The sequence below is a fragment of the Dipodomys ordii genome, unplaced genomic scaffold, assembly GCF_000151885.1.
Source record: "Dipodomys ordii isolate 6190 unplaced genomic scaffold, Dord_2.0 Scaffold122, whole genome shotgun sequence".
Classification (NCBI taxonomy): domain Eukaryota; kingdom Metazoa; phylum Chordata; class Mammalia; order Rodentia; family Heteromyidae; genus Dipodomys; species Dipodomys ordii.
In genome coordinates, this window is record NW_012267338.1 from 894,138 (window position 1) to 914,478 (window position 20,341).

At 51.3% G+C, this 20,341-nt stretch overlaps 2 protein-coding genes across 2 annotated transcripts in view; one reads left to right on the forward strand and one right to left on the reverse strand.

The window, feature by feature from the left end:
* Fam160a1 (family with sequence similarity 160, member A1) overlaps positions 1–6,090 on the forward strand; it is a 172,462-nt gene extending 166,372 nt beyond the window's left edge. Inside the window, exons 12-14 of the mRNA XM_013029759.1 lie at positions 282–460; positions 752–890; positions 5,518–6,090. Of these exons, the coding sequence (XP_012885213.1) occupies positions 282–460; positions 752–890; positions 5,518–5,771 (572 nt within the window). The 3' untranslated portion in view covers positions 5,772–6,090. The remainder of the gene's footprint in view (positions 1–281; positions 461–751; positions 891–5,517) is intronic.
* Positions 6,091–11,328: 5,238 nt separating this feature from the next.
* The window catches only part of Gatb (glutamyl-tRNA(Gln) amidotransferase, subunit B), a 70,936-nt gene continuing 61,923 nt past the window's right edge, over positions 11,329–20,341 (reverse strand). Inside the window, exons 11-13 of the mRNA XM_013029797.1 lie at positions 20,123–20,201; positions 14,340–14,474; positions 11,329–13,146 (exon numbers count right to left, since the gene is read on the reverse strand). Of these exons, the coding sequence (XP_012885251.1) occupies positions 13,021–13,146; positions 14,340–14,474; positions 20,123–20,201 (340 nt within the window). The 3' untranslated portion in view covers positions 11,329–13,020. The remainder of the gene's footprint in view (positions 13,147–14,339; positions 14,475–20,122; positions 20,202–20,341) is intronic.

Genomic DNA, 20,341 nt, shown 5'->3' on the forward strand with positions numbered 1-20,341 from the left:
CATATTCTAACTAAATAAAAGTATTTGCCATTCAAGGTTTTCACCCTGGTGAGACAATTTTCAAAGGAATGAAACCACTTATGGAGTCAAAATATTTATCTCCATGTATATTTTCCTACCTCCTGTTTCTCTTTGTGGCAATACTTTGTCTTCTGTTAGATCTTAAAGCAGGAGAAACAGGACACATGCCTGTGTGGGTTTTCACCCAGGTGGGCCACTGTGGTTTGGGCGTCATGGCCCCCTGTGCCCAGCCAGCCCTGTGGCTTCTGCTCTCTCCACAGGCCCGTTTATCAGCGTGGTCCTGTCCAAGCTGGAGAGCATGCTGGAGAACTCCCTGCATGTGAACTTGCTGCTCATCGGGATCATCACGCAGCTCGCCAGCTACCCCCAGCCTCTCCTGCGCTCCTTCCTGCTCAACACCAACATGGTCTTCCAGCCCAGTGTCCGCTCACTGTACCAGGTACCCACCTGCCGACCTCAGACCTGTTCAGCTCCTGATTCAGAGTCTTTCCTCCTCTCATGACTCTGTCATTTTTCAGAAATCCCAGTGTCCTAACTAATGTGCTTTCCTACCTAGTTCCTAGTAAGCTGTTTGTGTAGCTTATTCTAGACAAAGTCTCCATTTAGGATACTTTAAGATATACCTAAGCAGTTAAAAGTGAGCAAACACCTAATGTTGTAATAGTCGAGGTGCATTGGTAACACGGTGGACTTCTGTTGTGAGCCATTAATATGGAAGTTTCTTTGACAGGTCCTTGCATCTGTGAAAAACAAGATCGAGCAGTTTGCATCTGTGGAGAGAGACTTCCCAGGCCTCCTCCTCCAAGCCCAGCAGTACCTGCTCTTCCGGGTCGACATGTCTGATATGACCCCTGAGGCACTAACCAAAGGTCAGCTCACGTTCTCACACCCTTCCCCTCGTTCTCGCCACCCTCATCCTGCAGACTGACAGGCTGCATCAGTACCTGCATCCAGGAAGTACCTAGACACACTTGCATTCTACCTTGCAGAGAGGAGGCTTCTGGCAGTGTTCAGATCTAAAGGCCATACCTGGCCTGTGCCCTAGAAGAGAGTCTGATGGGTTGTTTATTTGTTTGTTTGTTTGTTTCGTGGCTGAGAGTGGTTCGCAGAAGGAGCTGGGGGGGGTCGTCAGGTAGGGGTGGTAAAGGGATTGTGCACAGCTCTTAGGGGTCTGGGAGTAGCATTGTGTATATTCCCTGGGCCAGTCTTTGGTCAGCTCTGCCTTTGACTCTACTGTCTTTATATTTTCAGAGGCTTTTAAGGAAAACAAGTAAAGGTGCTAATGACTGTGGGCAGTGAAACACATCAATTAGGGCTAGGAAAAGCAAACTATTCTCAGCCTAAGATGCTTGACAATGCCTTTGGATCTACTGTAGAGCAGGGGGTGTGCCGGGCCCTGGTGGGGCGGGAGGGGGGTCGTGGGGCAGTGCTGAGGAGAGCTGAGATTGCTCGGAGGGCCAGCCAGGCCTGGGAACGGCACTGCTTGGCTGCTGCGTTTCATCTCTGGGTGGAAAACTTAACTTGAAACCTGGTGACGTGGGTATTGGGGAGCATGTTGCAGCAACTTTGTCTCATCTGCCCCTTGCCATGTGCCGCCTAGAGGCAAGTGGTCAGAAGCCGGATGGGGGTGAGAGACAGAAGCAGTTTTTCAATCTCGTAGGAAGCCCCAGAGTGGCTTTTGAGTCCTGCCTTGCTGTAGTCATTTGATCTCGGGAACTTTGCTTCACTGAGCCTTCAGGCTCTCAACTTTGTTTTGGTTTTGAGCTGGGGATAGAATTGAGGGCCTCCCCGCACACAGCCCTTAGGCCTTGTTCTTCTCCCCTCGGTCACCAGGACCATCGGTCTGTGAGCTACGTGACTCGTGGACAGGGAGCTGGGCTGTGCCCGTGCTGTGAGACGGTCAGCACTTACCCTGTGTGTGTAACAAACACTGCTGGAAGCCAGGGCTTCACACACAGCTGTTTATGTTTGTGGAAGTATGTGTGTGGCTATGAGACTGTGTGTGCCCCCACACCTGGTCCAGCTCCCTTGATTTCACGTGGATTCACACTTGTGTGTGCTGAGGTTTAGGATGGCCTTGCACATCAGTGGTTGCAGTCTGGGGTGAGGTACGTGATTTGGGCGACACGGAGCACAGGTGGGAAGGCTCATAGCTCTGGGTGTCCAGACTAGAGAACAAGTGCATGGAAAAAAAAACCTCTCCAAGCTCAGGCTCATAGCTCACACGAGGTCAGTCCTGGGGACCAGCCTGGATTGAGGAACAGCACAATCCTTCCTCTTGATGGGAAGAGCTGAAAAGAACTGTGGTCTTTTTTGCAATCCCTGCGACAGAAAGTGGCTTCGGGCTCCTACATTGTGCGCTTGGGCCCAGCTCCATCTTCATTTGGGTTTTTCAGTTTGCAAGGCAGTCAGTTTCTGAGGCAGTCCACTTTTATTGCCAAACAGCAGCGGGAAATAGGAAAGAAAAGTACCACCAGCCCCCTGGTCATGCAGGAAGCCAGAGCAAGGCCAGGCAGTCAGCCAGGGTGCCATGCAGCACAGGACACCACCGAACTTCACAAGCTCATTTGGGGTGGGGTGCTCGCCAAACATCCCTGCGCTCATGCTGGTTCCACTGAATGGTGGCTGCGGTTCTAGAACAAACAGAATCCCCATGTAAGGTCATCCAATCATTCCGCTGGGATGGATGCCTTTTAAGGCCACTCAACGAGACTTTGAGACTCATCAGGAACTTCTCTTGTGGTAGAAATCTGAGTTCATCTTCAGATGAATTTCCAACTGCGTCCAGGTTAGTAAAATGACACTCTTCCCCCATAGCGTCCAAAACCCTCAGCTCATGGAGATGGCTTCTGCCCCATGTGCAGGGCTGACCTCTGAAGCGAGCTGTACGTGTGATTGCCTGAGAGTGAGCAAGCCAGGGAGTCCTGTCCGCACAAGGCACAGAAAGTCCTGGTAAACGGCCCGTGTTTGGCCGTCCGGTGCTTGTGTGCTGTGCCCGTGGCCTGGCACTGCGGGGAGAAGGATGCGTAACACATTTTTTCCCTCACTTCGGAGATCTTCTTAGCATCACTTTTAAGCTCCTTCATTTGCACCTTTTTTGAAACAACTCCTGGCCCTGATGTTTGTTTCTAATTCCTCACCCCCTGCTTTCCCCTCGGGGGCTGGGCATGTAAAACGCAGGCACCTGCAGCCAGAACTGCTCCATCACACAGGCCCTGGCTCCCTTTGCCTTCTGGGGGCTCCTCAGCGATGCTTCAACTGCAGGAAGAGACCACTGCTCAGAGCGGGAGCTTTCCCGCCTCTGGTGCTGCAGCGCCATTCCTGGGGCGCAGCTTCTGAGCTTCAGTCTGCAGCTTGTCTCCTCCCCGTGAAGATCCTTTGGAAAGTGACTGTCCTTTCCTTGTGTTTAGTCACCACGAGTCCTTAATGGATCCCTAATGCCACAAGGATCCCTGATCTACAACTAGCAAAACAGATCTAATGTGGTAACTGTTGCCAGGTGTGGACAGCAAGAGCACAGGGGTGCTTGGTGACACTGAGGGCCAGCACCCTGCTGCCGGCAGAGCTCCTTGAGCATCTTCCATCTTGTCCTCACTCCTCGCCAACTCCCTTGCCTTCAGTACCAGAGTCTGAGTCTGTCTCAGATCCAGGGTGAGAAGAAGAGCCTTAGCTGGGTTGCTTTCATTCAGTCAGACTACAGCTCCCTCCTCCCTTTTGAGGAAGGAAGAAAAGAAGGGAATTGGAGGCGGAAGGTGGAAGGCAAGCCAGGTGGGGAGGCTCAGGAGTAGGAAGGGCTGTTGGCCACTTCTGCACTCATTCATAGTCCAAGTGGGTGTGATCATCTGAACATAGGTGTGTTAGAGGCTGTGACAGGCACAACCACAGATGAGGGAAGGCTTGGACTCAAAAGGGTCACTGAGGAAATGATAGGTAAACAGCAGTGTCCTGAAGAGTGGGCCTGGACTGGACGGTAAATGAGGCAGGAGCCAGAGCAGGAGTGACCTCCACAAACGCTTTGGGAAGTCAGGGGCTGCGCCACCGATGCACATGTAATGGTCCACCCCTCTCCCACAGTCCCTGCACACTCAACACCAGAGAGGGAAATCCCTGGTCTGACATGACCCAGCCAGTCCCCGAGGTGAGTGTGCTCTCCGCCTCAGCACCAGTGCCTCTGAACGAGGCAAGTCAGGTGGGAGGCCACGTGGCGCACAGTGCAGGTTCTGGTCTGGGGTGCTGCCCGCCGGTGTGCAGGCCGCGTTCTTCCCCAGCCTTGCCAGCCCTTCGGAGAGCTGCAGTGCCGAGGGCCAGCCTGGGGCCGGCGGAGGAGATCTCTAAGGCCAGCTGCGGACCCCAGAGACATCAACACTCTGTCCTCACGTGTCGCGCATGGCGGGCGTCTGCTGAAAGGCGCTGGGAGATTATAACAGCTTTTCCAGCACTCCACAGCCACAGGCTCCAATGAGCTTAATCCACAGGATATTTAAAGCAGCAAAGTGGAAAAAAATTTTAACACTAAAGACTATAGTAGTGAGATGTTGAAAGTACTATAAATGTCAAGAATTTTTAGTACTGTAGTTAAGCAACACTTTGAGACGAGTGTTGAAAATGGGGCAGAAATCTAAAAAAGCAGCCAAAATAATGAATTGCTTGGATACAGTGATTTAGAAGGAGTAATGCGACTTGTTTGGGTCGGGGCAGAAGAAGGCATAAATAATTCCTTCAGATATATAAGGGCTAGAGATGCTCAGGAATGAAAGAGTCAGGCAAGTTGTACCATTTTAATTACTAAGACTGATTTGATATAAAAATGCAGATCACATCATGAATATGTTAGAGCTTGGTCTCATATAGTCTTAGATCTATGCTGTTGAAACTGAGACGGAAATGTCTGGAAACCTTCCATAGATGCCAACTTCCAAGCCATTTCTCACTCCTTCATCCCACTGACAGGAAATTCTTAGTCGGATTTTTTTTCCCCTGAACATCCTTTTCCTTAATTCGAATCAAATCTTCCACTCTCCTTTCAGATTGCAGGGTTGAGCTCCCAACCAGGAGACCGGGGAAAGCGGGAAATCCTTGCGGCCAGAGCAGTAGCTGTGCTTTGCGTAGAATTCAGGTGCTCGAGCTGCACCAGGATGACCGGCCTCTGGCCAAGATAAGCACTGCGGAGGAGACGCCTGTGAACATGCTGCCAGCTGCGATGGCTTTTTCAGCTCTTCTCTGTCCCCGTATACTGGGCATGGAAGGTTTTTTATATCTGTGTGAGGTTCCTGGTACACAAGATTGGATATGAGCTTCTATCACACACTAAGGTCACACGTCATCTGCAGCTAAGCGTGTGTGTCACACGGAATACTTGCGTGTTCTTGAGGATTTAGCCCATTGAGGAAAGGTGCCCTGAACCAGACCCCTTCGTACTCCGCCTGGCCCGCAGATACACACGGTTAAGAGGGAGGGTGAGATCAGCTTCTGTGACAGTCTTCTTTTTGGTTGCAGATCCCATTCAGGAAGCTGCTAGGACAGGAGGTGGCAAGAACCTTTTGGATGGCCCCCCAAGAGTGCTTCAGCCCTTCCTGGCCAATAGAGCCAAGGTGGCCTGTGCTCCCCCAAACCTGCCCTTGCCGGTGAGGAACACCATGCTGGCGGCTGCCCTCTTCCCAGAGTTCCTGAAGGAGCTGGCGGCCTTGGCCCAGGAGCACTCCATCCTGTGCTACAAGATCCTGGGAGACTTTGAGGACTCCTGTTGTTAGCTTTTTGTATTATTCACAGTGACTTTTGTTTTTTAAAGGTTATAGCATCTTGACTGAATGTTAAATGCAAAGCTGCTTGTGGAAACGTTCTACTTTGATACTTCCTGACAATACTTGATGTGTGGGGAGGGGCTTTTCTGGGTGTCCCCTCCCTAGCTGGGCTTCCCACCTGATGTTGAATAGAATGTAAGTCTCAGAAGCCAGTCGCTCCTTGGCAGGTTGCTCTGCTCAGATCTTCCTCCTCGCAGGTTTGGTTGCTGCTCTTCTGTCACTGCGAGTCACTCCTCTCGCAGCTCAGATGGCACCAAGCAAATCCTGGGCTTTGGGGACGTCTGGACAGGCCTGGAGCGGAAGGCTGGCTCACCGACAGCAGCACCCTCTGCTCAGGTGCTTCCAATCTGCTTGTCAGCTGCCCTCCTCCGGGAGGACGGTGAAGGTGAGGCTCTTGCTGCCTCCACTCACGTGCACCTGTCCCTTTCAGTTCTACTTCCAGGACTTGAATTCTCTTAACATGCATTGCCTTATGGTGTGGGAAAAGCCCCCAGCTTTCTGCCTGGGAAGTTATGTGCATTTGGAGAGAATGTGGAATTCAGGGAATTATTTCTTGTTCCGTGAGAGCTTTCTTTAATCACTGTAAGACTGACTACCTAAACATTGAAGATAGCCTTATTTTAGTAAGATTTGCACAAAAAATGAAGTGTACCTATGCAAACTGTTACTATGGTTCCTAGGAGTTTGATCAGATGAACAAAGCTTATGCAAAATCAGACACACCCATAAGCATATGGGTTCATATGCTTATGCAAAAAGACAGCCATGGTTATTTTTTTAAGTGTTTATGAAAACCAACTTGTGAAGCTATTTCATTGTGGGGTTCTGTGGGGGAGATTTGGAGTGGATAAAGGTAAGCCCAAAACACTGGTCATTATTTTAAAGTGTTTGCTTTGACTAATACGTTGCACTTTATGGGGAAATGGAACTGTGCAGTCCACTTTGGGAGCTGGGTTGTAAACGCAAAGCCGGGGGCAAAGGGCTGTTGGCGACTCATTCCATCTGGACATGTCACTCTGGAGAAGCGAGCGTCATCGGAGGCCCTGCTGTGATGGATGAGTGCCTCTGGCTGCTTTGCAGCCTGCTGCAAGGGCCGGATTACTCTTGGAGCCACCACCACGCAAAACCACCACCATATTCTGAATCCCACCTTCCTCCATTTTGGGCCCATTTCTGTGGTGAGTAGCAAGTAGCAGGTGGCGAGTCCCCTGTTTGGGTGGGAATTCAAAGCCTGGCTCCCTCTGTCCTTTGTAGGCCTTTCTACTCAATCTCAAGAAGAACGCTGGGTCTTCTGGTTGTGCCTAAGAAGCACTGGGTTTGTTGGAGTCAGGTCCCTGGTGCACAAGGACAGTGGAGGAAATACTATCTGAGGTTCTGTGAAGTGCAAGCACCCCTTGGTGTTTCCTGGATCTTGAAGCAGCGCGCCTGGACAGCTGGAAAGCCAGTCCACGGGCAAAGACACGGGGGATCTGGGCTGGGCAGGGCAAGCTGTTTGGAGGACTTCAAGCTGTTAGCAGGACTTCATGGCCTAGGCAAGAAACACAGACACCTGTTCACGACACATTATTGATCTTGAAAATCGGTTTGGTGCAGCAGCCAGAACGTGTGCAGCCAATGCCCTGGCCCACACTTGGCTTCCTGGTAGCTCATTGCATCTGCACATCCCACACATCTTAAGAAAGAAGGCAGCTTCAGGCAGTGAAGGAGGAACAGGTGAAGATGCAAATTAAGCTGTTGTTATTACCCTCAAACTCCGCTCTCCATGAGTATTCTTCTGATTTTTGGATTGTCTTGTTAACTAGTTACAAAATGGCGAAACCCTATCTGTAAATGGTATTTCTTACTTTTCTGCTTTGATTTTCAGCCATCTCTATTATTTGGCGATGGTGTTGATTCTTCTAGTCTTATTTTCTTCTTCTGTGGTTCTAGGTATCAAACCCAAGGCCTTTTGCATGCTAGGCAAGTGCTCTACTGCCAAACTCAACTTCCAGCTCACCTAATTTCTGTATTGTGGTGCACCGGGCTGGTCCCTCTGGGCAACGTGCTTGTTAGGGAGAAGATGGACTTTGTGCCTCTCATTTTTCCAATAGGACTGAAGTAGACTTAATTTAAAGGGGGACAGAGATGACTGGAGGCTAGGGTAAGAGGCAGAAAAATCCCATTTTCTTCGGGTGAGTGTGGGTAACAAACACGATGGCTTTTCTCTAAATCCCTGTTTAGAACTAGAAACCCATTTGTGTCTCTGAGTCTTTGCGGTCCTCTCCAGAGGGCTTTGTCCAGGGTTTTGCAAAAGGAAGCCAGAAGACTGACCTGGCAATAAAAGAACATTGTATTTCCCTGTAAAACCCATGGGGTTGGCTTAAATAACCAAGAAAAGGTGATCTAGGGAATGCTATGGGCATGCCAAAAGAAAATGACAAAGACCTAGTTGTAAATAGGAGAGGAAAGGAAACCTGAAGGATTTGGAGGCGTGGATGTTGTTTTAGGCAGCTAGAAAGATGCCAGATGGCAGGGTTCCTTAGCAAGAGAACATCATGGTGATGAATAGAAAACTCCAGACCCAAAGTAAATAGGCAAAGCCCGGCAAGGTGTCTTCTTTGTAATGAGGTTTTGGGGAAAAATATGTTTTTAAAAAGATTTGACATGCTTAAAACGTGGCCCAAGGGCACGGCTGGTCCTCTGCACTGAGCTGGGCCCCAGCAGCTGCCAAGCCTACTACCAGAGCCAAAGTGGGCCGAGTCCATGGTGCAGCCCCCAGGCTGGTGTCACGACGTCCCCGAGGGCTCCTGAACACTGCCACATCAATGCCAGCGCATAACGCAGGGTCTGAGCGAAAGGTCCCGGGTGAGTGAATTTTATGGTTCGAAGTATGAGAGCACTGGAACATCGAACCCTGAGTTCTGGAAATGTCTGCAACATTTTTTAAACAGCTGTGGTTCAGTCTTAACAATCTCAAAGCCATGAGTTGGAGATGTTGGGATGGCTGCTAAGAGATGCGATTTTCTTTCTCATTAGCTACATCCCATCCCTGGCATGTACAGAGCCATTGTATGCTTTGCCTCCTTTGGTTTAGCATCACAGGAGAAAATACTTTGACATGCTTGGGTTGGAGTTGTTTTCCCTGTCCTGTCAGGAGGTTCATGCGGTACTTCCCATCCCTCTGCAGTGGCCTGCACTTAGCAGGTGACTTTCATTTACGTCAGATCTAATAGCTAATTTCCAGTCCATTAAGACGTCATGGCGCCAGGGTGTGTTCAGGACAGTGTCCTCTTAGGAATGGACTCTAGACAGGGCATGTAAACAGCTGGGGTGCCATCTAATTGGGGCAGCCAGCCATCCTCATGCTTGGAAGTTGTTTTCGATGTCTGAATCGCTTTGGCTGAGTGGTCATGTGGGTTGATTTCCAGCTCCTCTAAGGCTGTGGCTGAGCGGTATACTCTGGATTTGTGTGTCCAGGTGGCTTTCGGCCAGCCTGGCTTGGGTGTGATGTGAAGTATCTTTCTATGCTCCAGTTCTCAGCTATGGGGAGTTCAGTTTAATTGCTAATTGCAAGCTGTGTTTACCGAAATGGTGGGTCCTGCTTGCTATTTTTATGAAACACTTTCCTTCAGCATGGCTATGATTGGAGGCACTACTTCAAGCCGCCGGCCCGGCCAGTGCAAAGGAGTGTTTGCTGCAAACCTCAGGCAGCTCTGGAGAGGCGGCAGCCTTCTGGCAGCTGAGCCACATCGGCTTCAAGTCCTCGGGAAGATAACGTAGCCCCTCTGGCTTCAGCCGTCAGTCTCTGAATCGAACAGCAGCTTAAAACAACACGTCAAACCAGTTCATTCTCCATCCGTGTCTCGTCAGTGAGAAACTACTTGAAAGAGAGTGGAGTTTGACTTTTTGTTTTGAACCATCATAGAAAAAGCTCTTAGAATGGCTTTTCGGATAATTTTTTGCCTCTGTAAATCCTCTCCACATTCAGGCATTTAGTAGGCCATTACTTGTTTTGGAGGACAGATTATCCAGGCAGCTCATTAACTGGATAAACAGGGCTTTAGCAAAAGATTTCCATGCGGCACTTGAGGGAAAGATGGCTCAGGGTGCGTGGGGGAGCCCTGTAAGATCTGCCCTGAGTGCCCTCGAGTTGGTGTGTTTGCTGGTCAGGTCACAGTGATGTTTTTGCTCCTGTCTTGAGATGTGGGTCAGCCTCATTCACTGTTGCCCACTCGGGCGACAGGCCTAGAACTACGTTTGGTACGCATCTCAGGCGTTTCCTGGTGGGTGCTCTGATTTGCTGCATTGCTTCGGAAGCAGACCAGGGTGGTAGAGGCTCTAAGGCCAGATGATCAATTCCATGGAGAGGAGGCTGCAGCACTCTGTTGCTTGCTATGTCAAGTAACTTTTTTTTTCTGGGGCAAGTCTATAATAACTAGGCCCTAATTGCCTGTACTATTTTCAAGGAGGGAATCTGGTGCCGATCTCTCCTGGATGATTTCCCCCAGCCTTCTAAGGAGGCAATGAACATAGCTGCACTCCATGCTTCCCACGCCCACCCAGGGCAGCTGTGGTAACAGCGGTCTGCAGAGGTATGGGTCTACAGCTGTGAGGGAACCTGGCAGCTGTGTCCACACCTGGCGATGGGTAAATGACGTAGCTTTCAGAAAAGAGTTGGTGGTTCTTCCCTCGGTACTGACTCTCTAGAGTTCTGGAAGTGAGGCAGCTAAGTCAATTGAAAACACACAGATCAAAGCTGAAACCTTTGAAAACTTGGAGGCCTTGTTCCTTTTTAAAAAAGGAGGCCGGATGTAGCAGGAACTCATCTAAAAGCTCAATACCCTGGTGTAGTACTGGTGTTTTTTTTCTACCTATAGATCTTGAGAGAGGGACAGAAGTTCGCTTTCAGAGATGAGCTGGGACAGAGGCAAAGGCAAACACTGCTTCCTAGGCCCAAATGACCTCGAATTTTAAGTCCTAGTAGATGCCAACATGTTACAAAAAACTCCTACAACAGGCTGCATATGAATTCATGTCCTTTAGAATACTATTTCTGCTAAATACACTTGCCAGTAGCTGCTGAGTCCTAGGGCCCGTGCATCTACCTCCCCACCAGACCCATAAATGACAGGGCCTGACCAGGTAGAGCTGGTTCCAGCTGGCCTGGGTGAAAGTCAGTTCTCCAGGCCATTCTCTTCCCAGTGAGTTCCTGGGCATGGTACACCCGGCCTACAGGTGTGTGGAATCCAGTGACAGATGGCAGTGGCCTTGGCGGTGGCACCAACTCATACATCTTAATGAGATTTCCCCTAAATGATGAGACTCAATTCATACTCATGCGAGAATGCGACACTGCATTTCACGGCCGCCTGTACCTGCAGAACCATACTGAGTGAATGTCTCAAGGTGTCACATAAACTTCCCTTTTGAGAGCTGATCTTTAAATCCTCCCACCCACCCCGGTTTTCAGGATTTCAAAAGTTGACATCGAAGAGACTTGCCAAAATTAGACTAGAATGAGCCTTGCCAAGATCCAGGGTTTTAATGGTGGCATTTTCCTCAGAATCCTCAGTCCATACATTGTTGACAAAATAGTTTTAGTTGCCTATCTCTGGCTGCATCCAATTTAGCTAGGCCCTTGATTTGAAACCATTTGGGTAGATCCTTCAGTGTTTTCTGGAAGGCCTGATGACCAAGAAGCTAGAACTTTGGGTGAAAAGGGAGTTTATAAAACTGAACAGTAAGATTTCTTACAAAGGAAAGGTCCTGCCAGATTGGAATGTCAAAGCAGCTTTGTGCGCTTGTTAACCAGAGACTCTCGGAGTGAGAGGGACTCGCCTTTTTCCACTTGTCTGGGTGGTAATTTTCAGTACTGAACAAAATGTGGGACACATGGGGCTCCCGGGTGAGGTGACAGTCTCTCAGTTCTAAACTCTTTTTTAAAAATTACTCAAGTATCATCATCTCCTGCTGGAATAAGCCACGCAGTGGCTTCCTCTCTCTCTATCCCCTTCGTGGGGCGGACAGGACGGGCACTTGCCTCCTCGTCTCCGCCTGAGGGCAGTCCTGCCAACTTGTGGAAGTGTGCGCCCACGTGCCTCCCCTCAGTGGCACAAGGATCCCAACAAACGTTCTCTGCTGTTAGCAGCCAAAGAGCTTGGTATAAAATCTGAGCCTTCCAAGGATGCTGTTCCTTTGTTCATGTCACAGTTTGACAAATACTTAACGAAACAAAAACCAACCCAGCTTCCGTAAAGCTGGTCCTCGGAACAGTGTCCACGCACCACGCAAGTCGGCAGGGAAGTGCGTCTTGGGAATCTAGCCTTCCTCACAACACTGTGGGCTGCACCTCGATTTCTGAGGTGAAGATTTGGACTTACTAGGTTATAATCTTATTCTTTGCAGGCAAAACAGATCATTTTCAAGTTACATTTATTTTATCTTTTTTTTTGGCCTAAGGGTTGGGGAGGGGATTGTTAACTATACAATCTTTGAAGTCTAAGTGCATTTTTATCTGATATTTCAATATATATTTTATTCATTAAATTTACCTGAAAACTTGTATTGTCTTTTGAATCCATTTCTTTATAGTATATATTTTATTCATTAAATTTATCTGAAAATGTGAAATGCCTTTTGAATTCATTTCTCAGGAGCCTTAGGGAGTTGGTTGGATAGTATCACTGATACTCTTGTCATGGGTGACTCCTTCGAACAGTAATACCTCCCCCCTCCCTCCCCCTCCTCTCCAGACCGCCCAGAACAATGTGTTTGTACTGCACCAATTTAGCTGCTGTGTTTTCATCTTCATTAACCTATTTTACATCTAAATATGCTACATCTAAATTACTGCCTCCCGATCACCGTTCATGCCCAGCTATGGAACCATGCCTGGCCTTTAGGAAACTCACAAGTATTTTTAGAAGGAATTGCATGATAATTTTTCTCGGACCGCTCATTACACATTTCAAGTTACTCCACAGCGGAGCACAATGTTTCCCAAAACAATGACAAGCATCATAGAAGCATTTTACTGTCCAAGCCGCAGGCGGTGCGGCTGCGGGTCTCCTGTGCAGACTTCTCCCAAGGCACAGACGGGGTCTGTGAGGATGGAGACTCCTGGGCTGTTACCCACAGAAGGGTGGCTTGGCCAGAGGCGGTGACTCTGCCGTAGCAGCACATGGCCGTCTGTCGCAGGTCTCCGATGAGTCGCCACAGCTCACGGTGACAGCTTCTCCACTATTTTCTTTATCACAGTTGGATCAGCCCGATTTAAGGTTGCTTTCCGGACCAAGCCAATCAGCTTGTTTATAGCTCTGGGGTTTCCCTTCTTCATGTCCATTACCTTTAAAGAGAAATTAAGAGGAGAAAATAAAGAGCCTTATACTTCAAAACCCTCAGTGCAAATGAATTTACTGCAAACTCAATTCAGCTTCTTTCCCCCTTAACACAAGATACGAACACGGGCGAGGGCGGTCACTTGTAAAGAGCGTCCAGGCTGAGCGCCCACGGCGGAGCTGCCCTCGGGACCAGGATGTTGCCTCTGGGTGTCCCTGTGCCACAAGGTCTGATGAAGCACAGTCCTTCCAAGCAGAGAGGACCCCTGATTCCTTGTGCCCCTGACACCAGAGAAGCCGGGCTTCCTTCCTCTGCTTCTGTCCCAAAGAGCCACTTAGTAGAGCCCGGCCTCCAGGGTACTGAGCATGAGGGCGGGCAGGTGCTATGGCAGGCAGGGTGGTGGCCATGGAGGAGGCCTATCACCAGGCCTGCAAGCTCCAGCCCAGTCCCAGCACCTCACTGGTAACAGTGTTTGCTATCTGCGCTTGGGGCTACAGGGCCAGTGTGAAACCACGTCTTTATCAGTCACTGCAGAGGAGGCAGGAAGATAGAGGTTGCGGCCTCATGCAGGCTCCCGTTCCTTATCAAGAGCTCTTTACAGAGCTCAGTGTCCTGGCACTGAGGGGTGGAGGTGGGGACGGGCGTTCTTCTGAAAGAGATGCTAGCAATGTCTTCCCCACTGACAAGTATCTAGACAGCGTGATTAGACTCGGGAGGGAGGGCTTCTCACCCCACCTTTCACCATGCTAACAACACAAAATGACTTGGTTTTCAGCCTTGTTCCTGTCAAAGGATTTTTTTCCCTATAATTCACAACTAATTTTCATTTCTGCCTTTCTTCCCACCTCTCAGAGGCACGAGCCGAAGCCCCGGCCCCTCCCCCATGCAGCAGGCCCTTCTGGAATGCCAGCCCGGAAGTGGGCCACAACCCCCCCCCTCCCCCCCGTGGGCAGAACCCGGGCTTGGTAAACTCACTAAAACCCTTTCAAACAACTCCATGAAGAGCTATGCCAGCTATGCCGGTTCCTCTCTTTGGCCTGAACTAAAGAGCGGGCACCAATGGTCAGGGAGAGATTGAAGAGGCTGCGCCAGCCCTTCCGTGTAGAGCCCTGGGCTGCAGCAGGTCCCGGGGCGGGGCGTCCGCCCTGGTGCTGGGGGGGGGCCTCCTCCTCCCCCCACCCCGCCCCTGCTGACAGTCACCACTTGCGGATGTCCCTCCATGGTGGCGTGGCACAGTTGCTCCAGGGCCTCTTGATCCTGCATCAGTTCCAGCTGCTGTTCGGCCACAATCTGCGCTGCGCCCTTCCCCTCGCCCTTCCACAGCTCCTCAAACACCTGCGGGACGGGAGAGAAGGGACAGTGAGGCCTCCACTCCAGGTAAGCAGCTCGGGAAGGAGCGGATTCACTTCTGCCCGGCTACGTGGGCCTGCCTGCGGGAAGCGGCCCCTGGCTGCCCGCTGAGCCTCTCTCTGTGTGGAACGAGGCGATGCCACCTCGCCCTGGGATGAAGGGCTGGCTCTCCGGGCGCGGAGGATGACAGGCCAAGGGTCAGCCGGGCACATGCCTACCCTGAGCAGGGTGGCTGGTCCCCAAGCCCCTATGGAGGGGCTGTGGGACGTGGGGAGACAAGACTCTTCCTCAGGAGTCAGTGCTGGTGGAAGTGTGTGTGTGTCCACTGAAATGACAAGGGAGGTTTCATAAAGGAGGGGCTCACCAGGCCGCAGGAGGCACCCCACACTCAGTCTACAAGGAGTCTGCTGAGAACTGGGGAGTTTTAGGGGGTCAGGAAGAAGCAGCTCCAAAATGAAGACACAGAATGGTTATAACCAAAGACACAAGGGTCTGGCTTCCTCCGTGGCCCCCACAGGTGAGCGCGGGCCTGAACTGCCACATGACCACCAGTTAACGTTCTACATTATTTTCCCACTTGAAAATCAACAGCAATCCCACCACAGATCCCCAAACGGACTGAACCTGGGCAAGGGCGGCACATGCGGCTGTCTTCCCTCGTTTTCCTGTGTTTTTCTAGCGAGGGGGGGAGGCGCCTTCCTCCGCTCAGCCCGCAGCCATCGCCACCCCGGGGCCCTGCTGTCACCATGAGGTGACAGGAGCGGGCAGGAGCCCCCCTTCGTGGAAGAGCAGCTCCTCACTAATGAGCACACCCGACAAAGCCAACCAGGGAGACACGGGCTGGACTGGGTCCCAGCAGGACTTGGAGTTTTCCTCAATGTGGAACAAAACAAGCCACAAATACTCATCACAGCTCGGTGGGCACTGCGGCTCCACTCTGTGCAGAGACAGGGCGAGGGGGGCCCAGATCCCCACCCCGTGCCCCTCTCCGCACTGCCACCCACCCTGGCTGCTCAGGAACGGAAAGCCAGGACGGGCACAGCGGGTAAGGACAGCCAGGCTGCTTAGAGGAAGGCAGCCGCGCTTCCTGGGGCTCACTGTCACCCACACCAGTCTAGAGAGTTCCCCGTCCACTTTCCAGGCTGTGTTTTTCTTGAAGTAAGACAAATTTTAAGAAGCCTTTCCTGATTATAAAAGTGAATACCTGTTCACCGCAGAAAATAAGGGAGAAACAAAAAAGAAATCACCTGCCTTCCGTTCCCTTATAACTAATGTGAGTGTTTTCTTGTTTTTCCTTCCCAGGCCTTCCTGGCTCTGTCACAGCACACAGACCATTTGTATCTTGCTCTTCCTTCATTTATTACAGGAGCACTAGCTTATATTACTAAGAACTAATATCATTAGATATGTTTGTCATAACTAAATTAGATATCCCCTACTGGGAGATGTTTTGACTTTGACCAATGCTTATTTTGTTCATTGGCACAGACTCCTGAAATAGTTTCCTTCTGGAAAGATCCAATGTCCAGGAAAAGAGCCTGCAAGCTCAGAGCAGGCTTTGCCTGCAAATCTGCTCTGAGCTCTTTCTAGCAAGGAGGGAACGGCTCAGTGGCCGCTGGGAGACTCCCCGCGGGAACTCCCCGCAGCCCGTCCTGTGCTGGCTGGCTGAATCCCAGGTCTGTGCTGCCACAAAGACGATGAGCCACTCATCTGGCCCTGCAGACCTTGACCAGGCTGACCACTGAGTCGGCCCTCACCCGGGACCTTGCACAGCTGAGACCGGCTCAAGTTCCAGCTGGATTTGTTTGGGCCCTAAGAACCAGCTCAGAAGCCATGTGCCCAGAAGGAAAAGTAGCGCCCTGCCATGACACAGGCTTCTAAATGCACAGCTGGCTGCTTCCCGGGGAAGGGGCAGGCGGGCTGGGGCACAGAGCCGGGATGCTGGGGACACGTGTTCACCAGCCAAGGGGCCAGGGAAGCTGGTGCAGGTGTCCTGAACTCACACCGATGGAATACTTCAGTGAATTCACTGCTGCAGCCCTGACTCAGCTCCTGGAAGGACCCAGAAGACTCTGCTCCTCCCCGACGGGCACTCCTGGCTGAAGCCCAGCAGGAAGGGAGGGGGCCATGGAGTGGCGGGGCCTGGTCTACCTCTAACCAGACTCTGTTGCACCCACCCTCTCTGTGCTCTGCAACCGTCTCTGGTTTTCTGCAGCCCAGTGCAGGTGCTTCTGGCCATATGCATAATGGGGACAATGGGACTTCCAAACACAATGCTGGTGGGGCAGACTCTCAGCCTCTTGGCGTGGGGATGGAACCCACAGTCCTCATCACTATACTCCAGGGCCGCTCCAGCCCCAGCTCCAGTTGAGGTCTTGCTGGCAAGCACACAGACGCTGTCCCTTTCAGTCCTGAGCTTCTCTGGCTGCAGAGGAGGGAGCCATTCAGCAGGAGCAGCAGGGAGGGAGCTGTGAGCTAGAGAGAAAGGACTCCCCTCCCCAGGGGCGGGCAAGTATCGCGAGAGGCCACTCTCCGAGGAAGGTACAAACCCAGACCCCGAGGAGGGCAGAGCACACCAGGGGCCCAGGGACGAACTGAACAGCAGTCTGTGTGCAACAGCTGTGGTGCATGGCGGGACATTTTCCACATGAAGCGGGAAGGTGGGAAGTGGGATGTTTGCATGCCACGCATGGTTTCCATCTCTCTGGACCCTAACTCGGCCTGGTCTCCCTGCAAGTGTTCAACTGGATGACGTTGAGGAGAGAGAGCACCACGTCTGTTCCAGGCAGAGCTGGCACGATGCCTTGAGCTGTGACTCGGCCAGTGGCATCCTGGGAGGCTACTTGCAGGTCTGGGCGTCTGCGATGTCCAGGCTGGCCCTGTCCTTAGTGAGGGGAGCAGGGGACTGCCACCTGCCACTTCAGCACACAGCCTTCCAGCTCCAGAGAGGAGCACAGGGTGGTCCTGCCGGCAGCCCCGGGCAGTTGCTCATTGATATTTTATCTGCTTGTTTCTATTTCTATTTCTGAAAAACAGGGCTGCTTCGTGGGAGCAACCTCTTACTGCCCGGGCCTCGGGCTGAGGCCGCAGGTCTTAGAATCCCCCTGGGAAGCACCTGCAAGGAGGGTGCAGTGACGCGGGTGAGGGAAGGAGTAATTGGGAACAATGTCAGCAAGAGACGGGCGAGACAGCCGATTAACAACAAATTACGATGCAAAGCGGGAGGCTGCTTGGGATGTGGAATGGTCTCCGGGTGGGATGAGGCTGTGTGCGTGTCTGCTGGCCCCGGGAGGCTGCGCCGTCGTCAACCTCGGCCCTCAGCCTCTGGTCAGTGAATCGCTGATGGAGCCTCTTCCAGCTCTGACAGAGGTGGTACCGGCTTCTGGCTCAATGAGCCCTGTTCTCACTCACAGGTTTCTAAAACCCATGCCCTATTTGGATTCTGGTGAAATTCAGGAAAAGTTAATTGCCAATACTTTTTCTTTTCTCTTTGAGTTCATTATAAAAATAAGACATAAAAGGAGGCTCAGTTGCCAGGTGCTGGCGACTCAGACCTGGAATCCTAGCTAGTCAGAAGACTAAACCAGCCTGGGCAGGAAGGTGCATGAAACTCTAATCTCCAAGTAATCACAGGAAAAGCTGCAAGTGGAGCCATGGCTCACGTGGTAGAACATTAGCCTTGAGCAAAAAAAGCTGAGGGAGTGGGGCTGGGAAGGTTGCCTTGCATGCATGAGGCCCTGGGTTCGATTCCTCAGCACCACATAAGCAGAAAAAAAAAGCCGGAAGTGGTGCTGTGGCTCAAGTGGTAGAGCACTACCATTTCAGCTTGAGCTGAAGAGCTGAGGGACAGCGCCCAGGCCCAGAGTTCAGGCCCCACGACCAGACCCCCCCAAAAAAAGCTCAGGGGCAGTGTCCAAGCTTAGTTTAAGCCCAGTTTAAACCCACTCCCCTCCCCTCAAGAAAAGGGAGGAATGCTCAATGTAATTAGTCACTGGAGTTAGATTAACAACAAGTAAAATCTGGGAATCTATTTTTTCCTGTATTGCCAGTCCTGGAGCTTGAAACTCAGGCCTGGGCACTGTCCGTGAGCCTCTCTGTGCTCAAGGCTAATACTCTACCATGAGTCACAGTGCCATTTCTGGCCTTTTCTGTTTAGGTGGTACTGAGGAATTGAACCCAGGGCTTCATGCATGCTAGGCTAGCACTCTACCACTAAGCCACATTCCCAGCCCCTGTATTAAATTCTTAATAAGCAACATACATTATCCTCCCCCTCTTGCTCAGCAATAGCAGTGTTTCCCTCATCAGTAACCAAAAAGTAGGAAAGACAGCCTCCCCCCAACCCCTCCACCCAGCCCCAGCTGTGACCTATCAGAGAGGCTCCAGCTTGCAGCAGACATTAAACACTGTTCGCTCAAATCAGGCCTTCACTGCCCTTCGATGGCCTCACAGGAGCTTGGATTTGCCGCCTCCTGTAGCATACTGCGAGTGGATGAAGTGCAAACATGTTTATTTCTGGTCCCAGCTGTCAGCATCTTCTAGTACTTTGTCTTCCCACTAGAATTATCTTACTGTACTAGGTGTTTGTCTTTTTTTCTTTGTTTCTTTCTTTGTGGGGCCGCGTGGATGGGAAGGAGATGAGGAAGATTCTGTTTCATTTCAAATGCTACAATTCATCTGCTCTTAGACGTGTATGTAGTTCCTTCCTGCCCCGGGGCCATCTAATTTTCCCACAAGTGCTGAACATTGTCATAAACATTTGTATTCCTCTGGCACACGCGCACACACACACACACGCATGCACACACGCAGCCAAAGCCTTTTGCAAGCGGTGGAGCCTTTTGCAAGCGGTGGGGCCCGACGGTCGACAGCTCCACCGGCGGGGGTTCGCAGAGCCTCTGTCAGCCCTGTCTCTAGTTAGCCGCAGAGAACCAGTGCATGCTCCGTGGTACCCATAATTAGCCAAAAACAGCCGCTACTCAAAGCCTCACTTTGTAACCTGCCACTGCTGTCGGTGTGTATAAATATTAAATGCAAGAGGCGCTATTAAAATAACATTAGGCTGTGGGCTGCAGCACTGACAGCTGTGCGCTCTGAAGCTGAGAGGCGGCAGCTCCCAGGTGTTCTCTATCTTGTGGGTTCTGATTTGTAGGAGTTTTCCCAGTTCAGGAATCTCACCCACCTGGCATGGAGAGCTGGCGGTAGAGACGAGACGAGGCTACCTTTCAGGATGCTGGCCTGAGTTTTCACGTGTACCATTTCATCTACAGCGTGTGCTGAGGCAGCTGTGGGGCTGGCCGGCTGGGAGCTAAGCCCCGATTCCCCGTGCTGGTAAAACCAGCACAGGCTTGCGGCCCCCAAGAGCTGCTGGGGGTCCCCAGCAAACACTGAGGGGACGCGGAAGGGAGAAGGCAGATAATAATGATTTCCTCGGAAAGCAGAGCCGAGGAGCGACCTGCCTGCTTCTCCTGCCGTGGCGCAGGGCTTTCGAGCTTTGCTAATGAAATCGTCCATCACAACACGCACTCAATGCCTCAGTTATGAAATTCATTTAGTAATGGCTTTTGGGTTTCACAGAAAACATTTGCTGGGACGGTGGAGCAGGGGAGAAGCTTCTGGAAGTGTGGACATACCTGTTTAGCTGCTGATGAAGAAATTGCTTTACTGTCTAGTAGGTTGAGGAGCTCAGCCAGCGCTGAGGGTGTGACAGGACTAGCAGCCACCAGAGAGAGAGAGAGAGAGAGAATAGGTCAGCATTTCACACTGTCAGAAAATCTACTGATGGTTATTAGAATCTGAACTCTTAGGTTTAAATAAACCTACCAGGGATGAAACTAACACACCAATTGGGC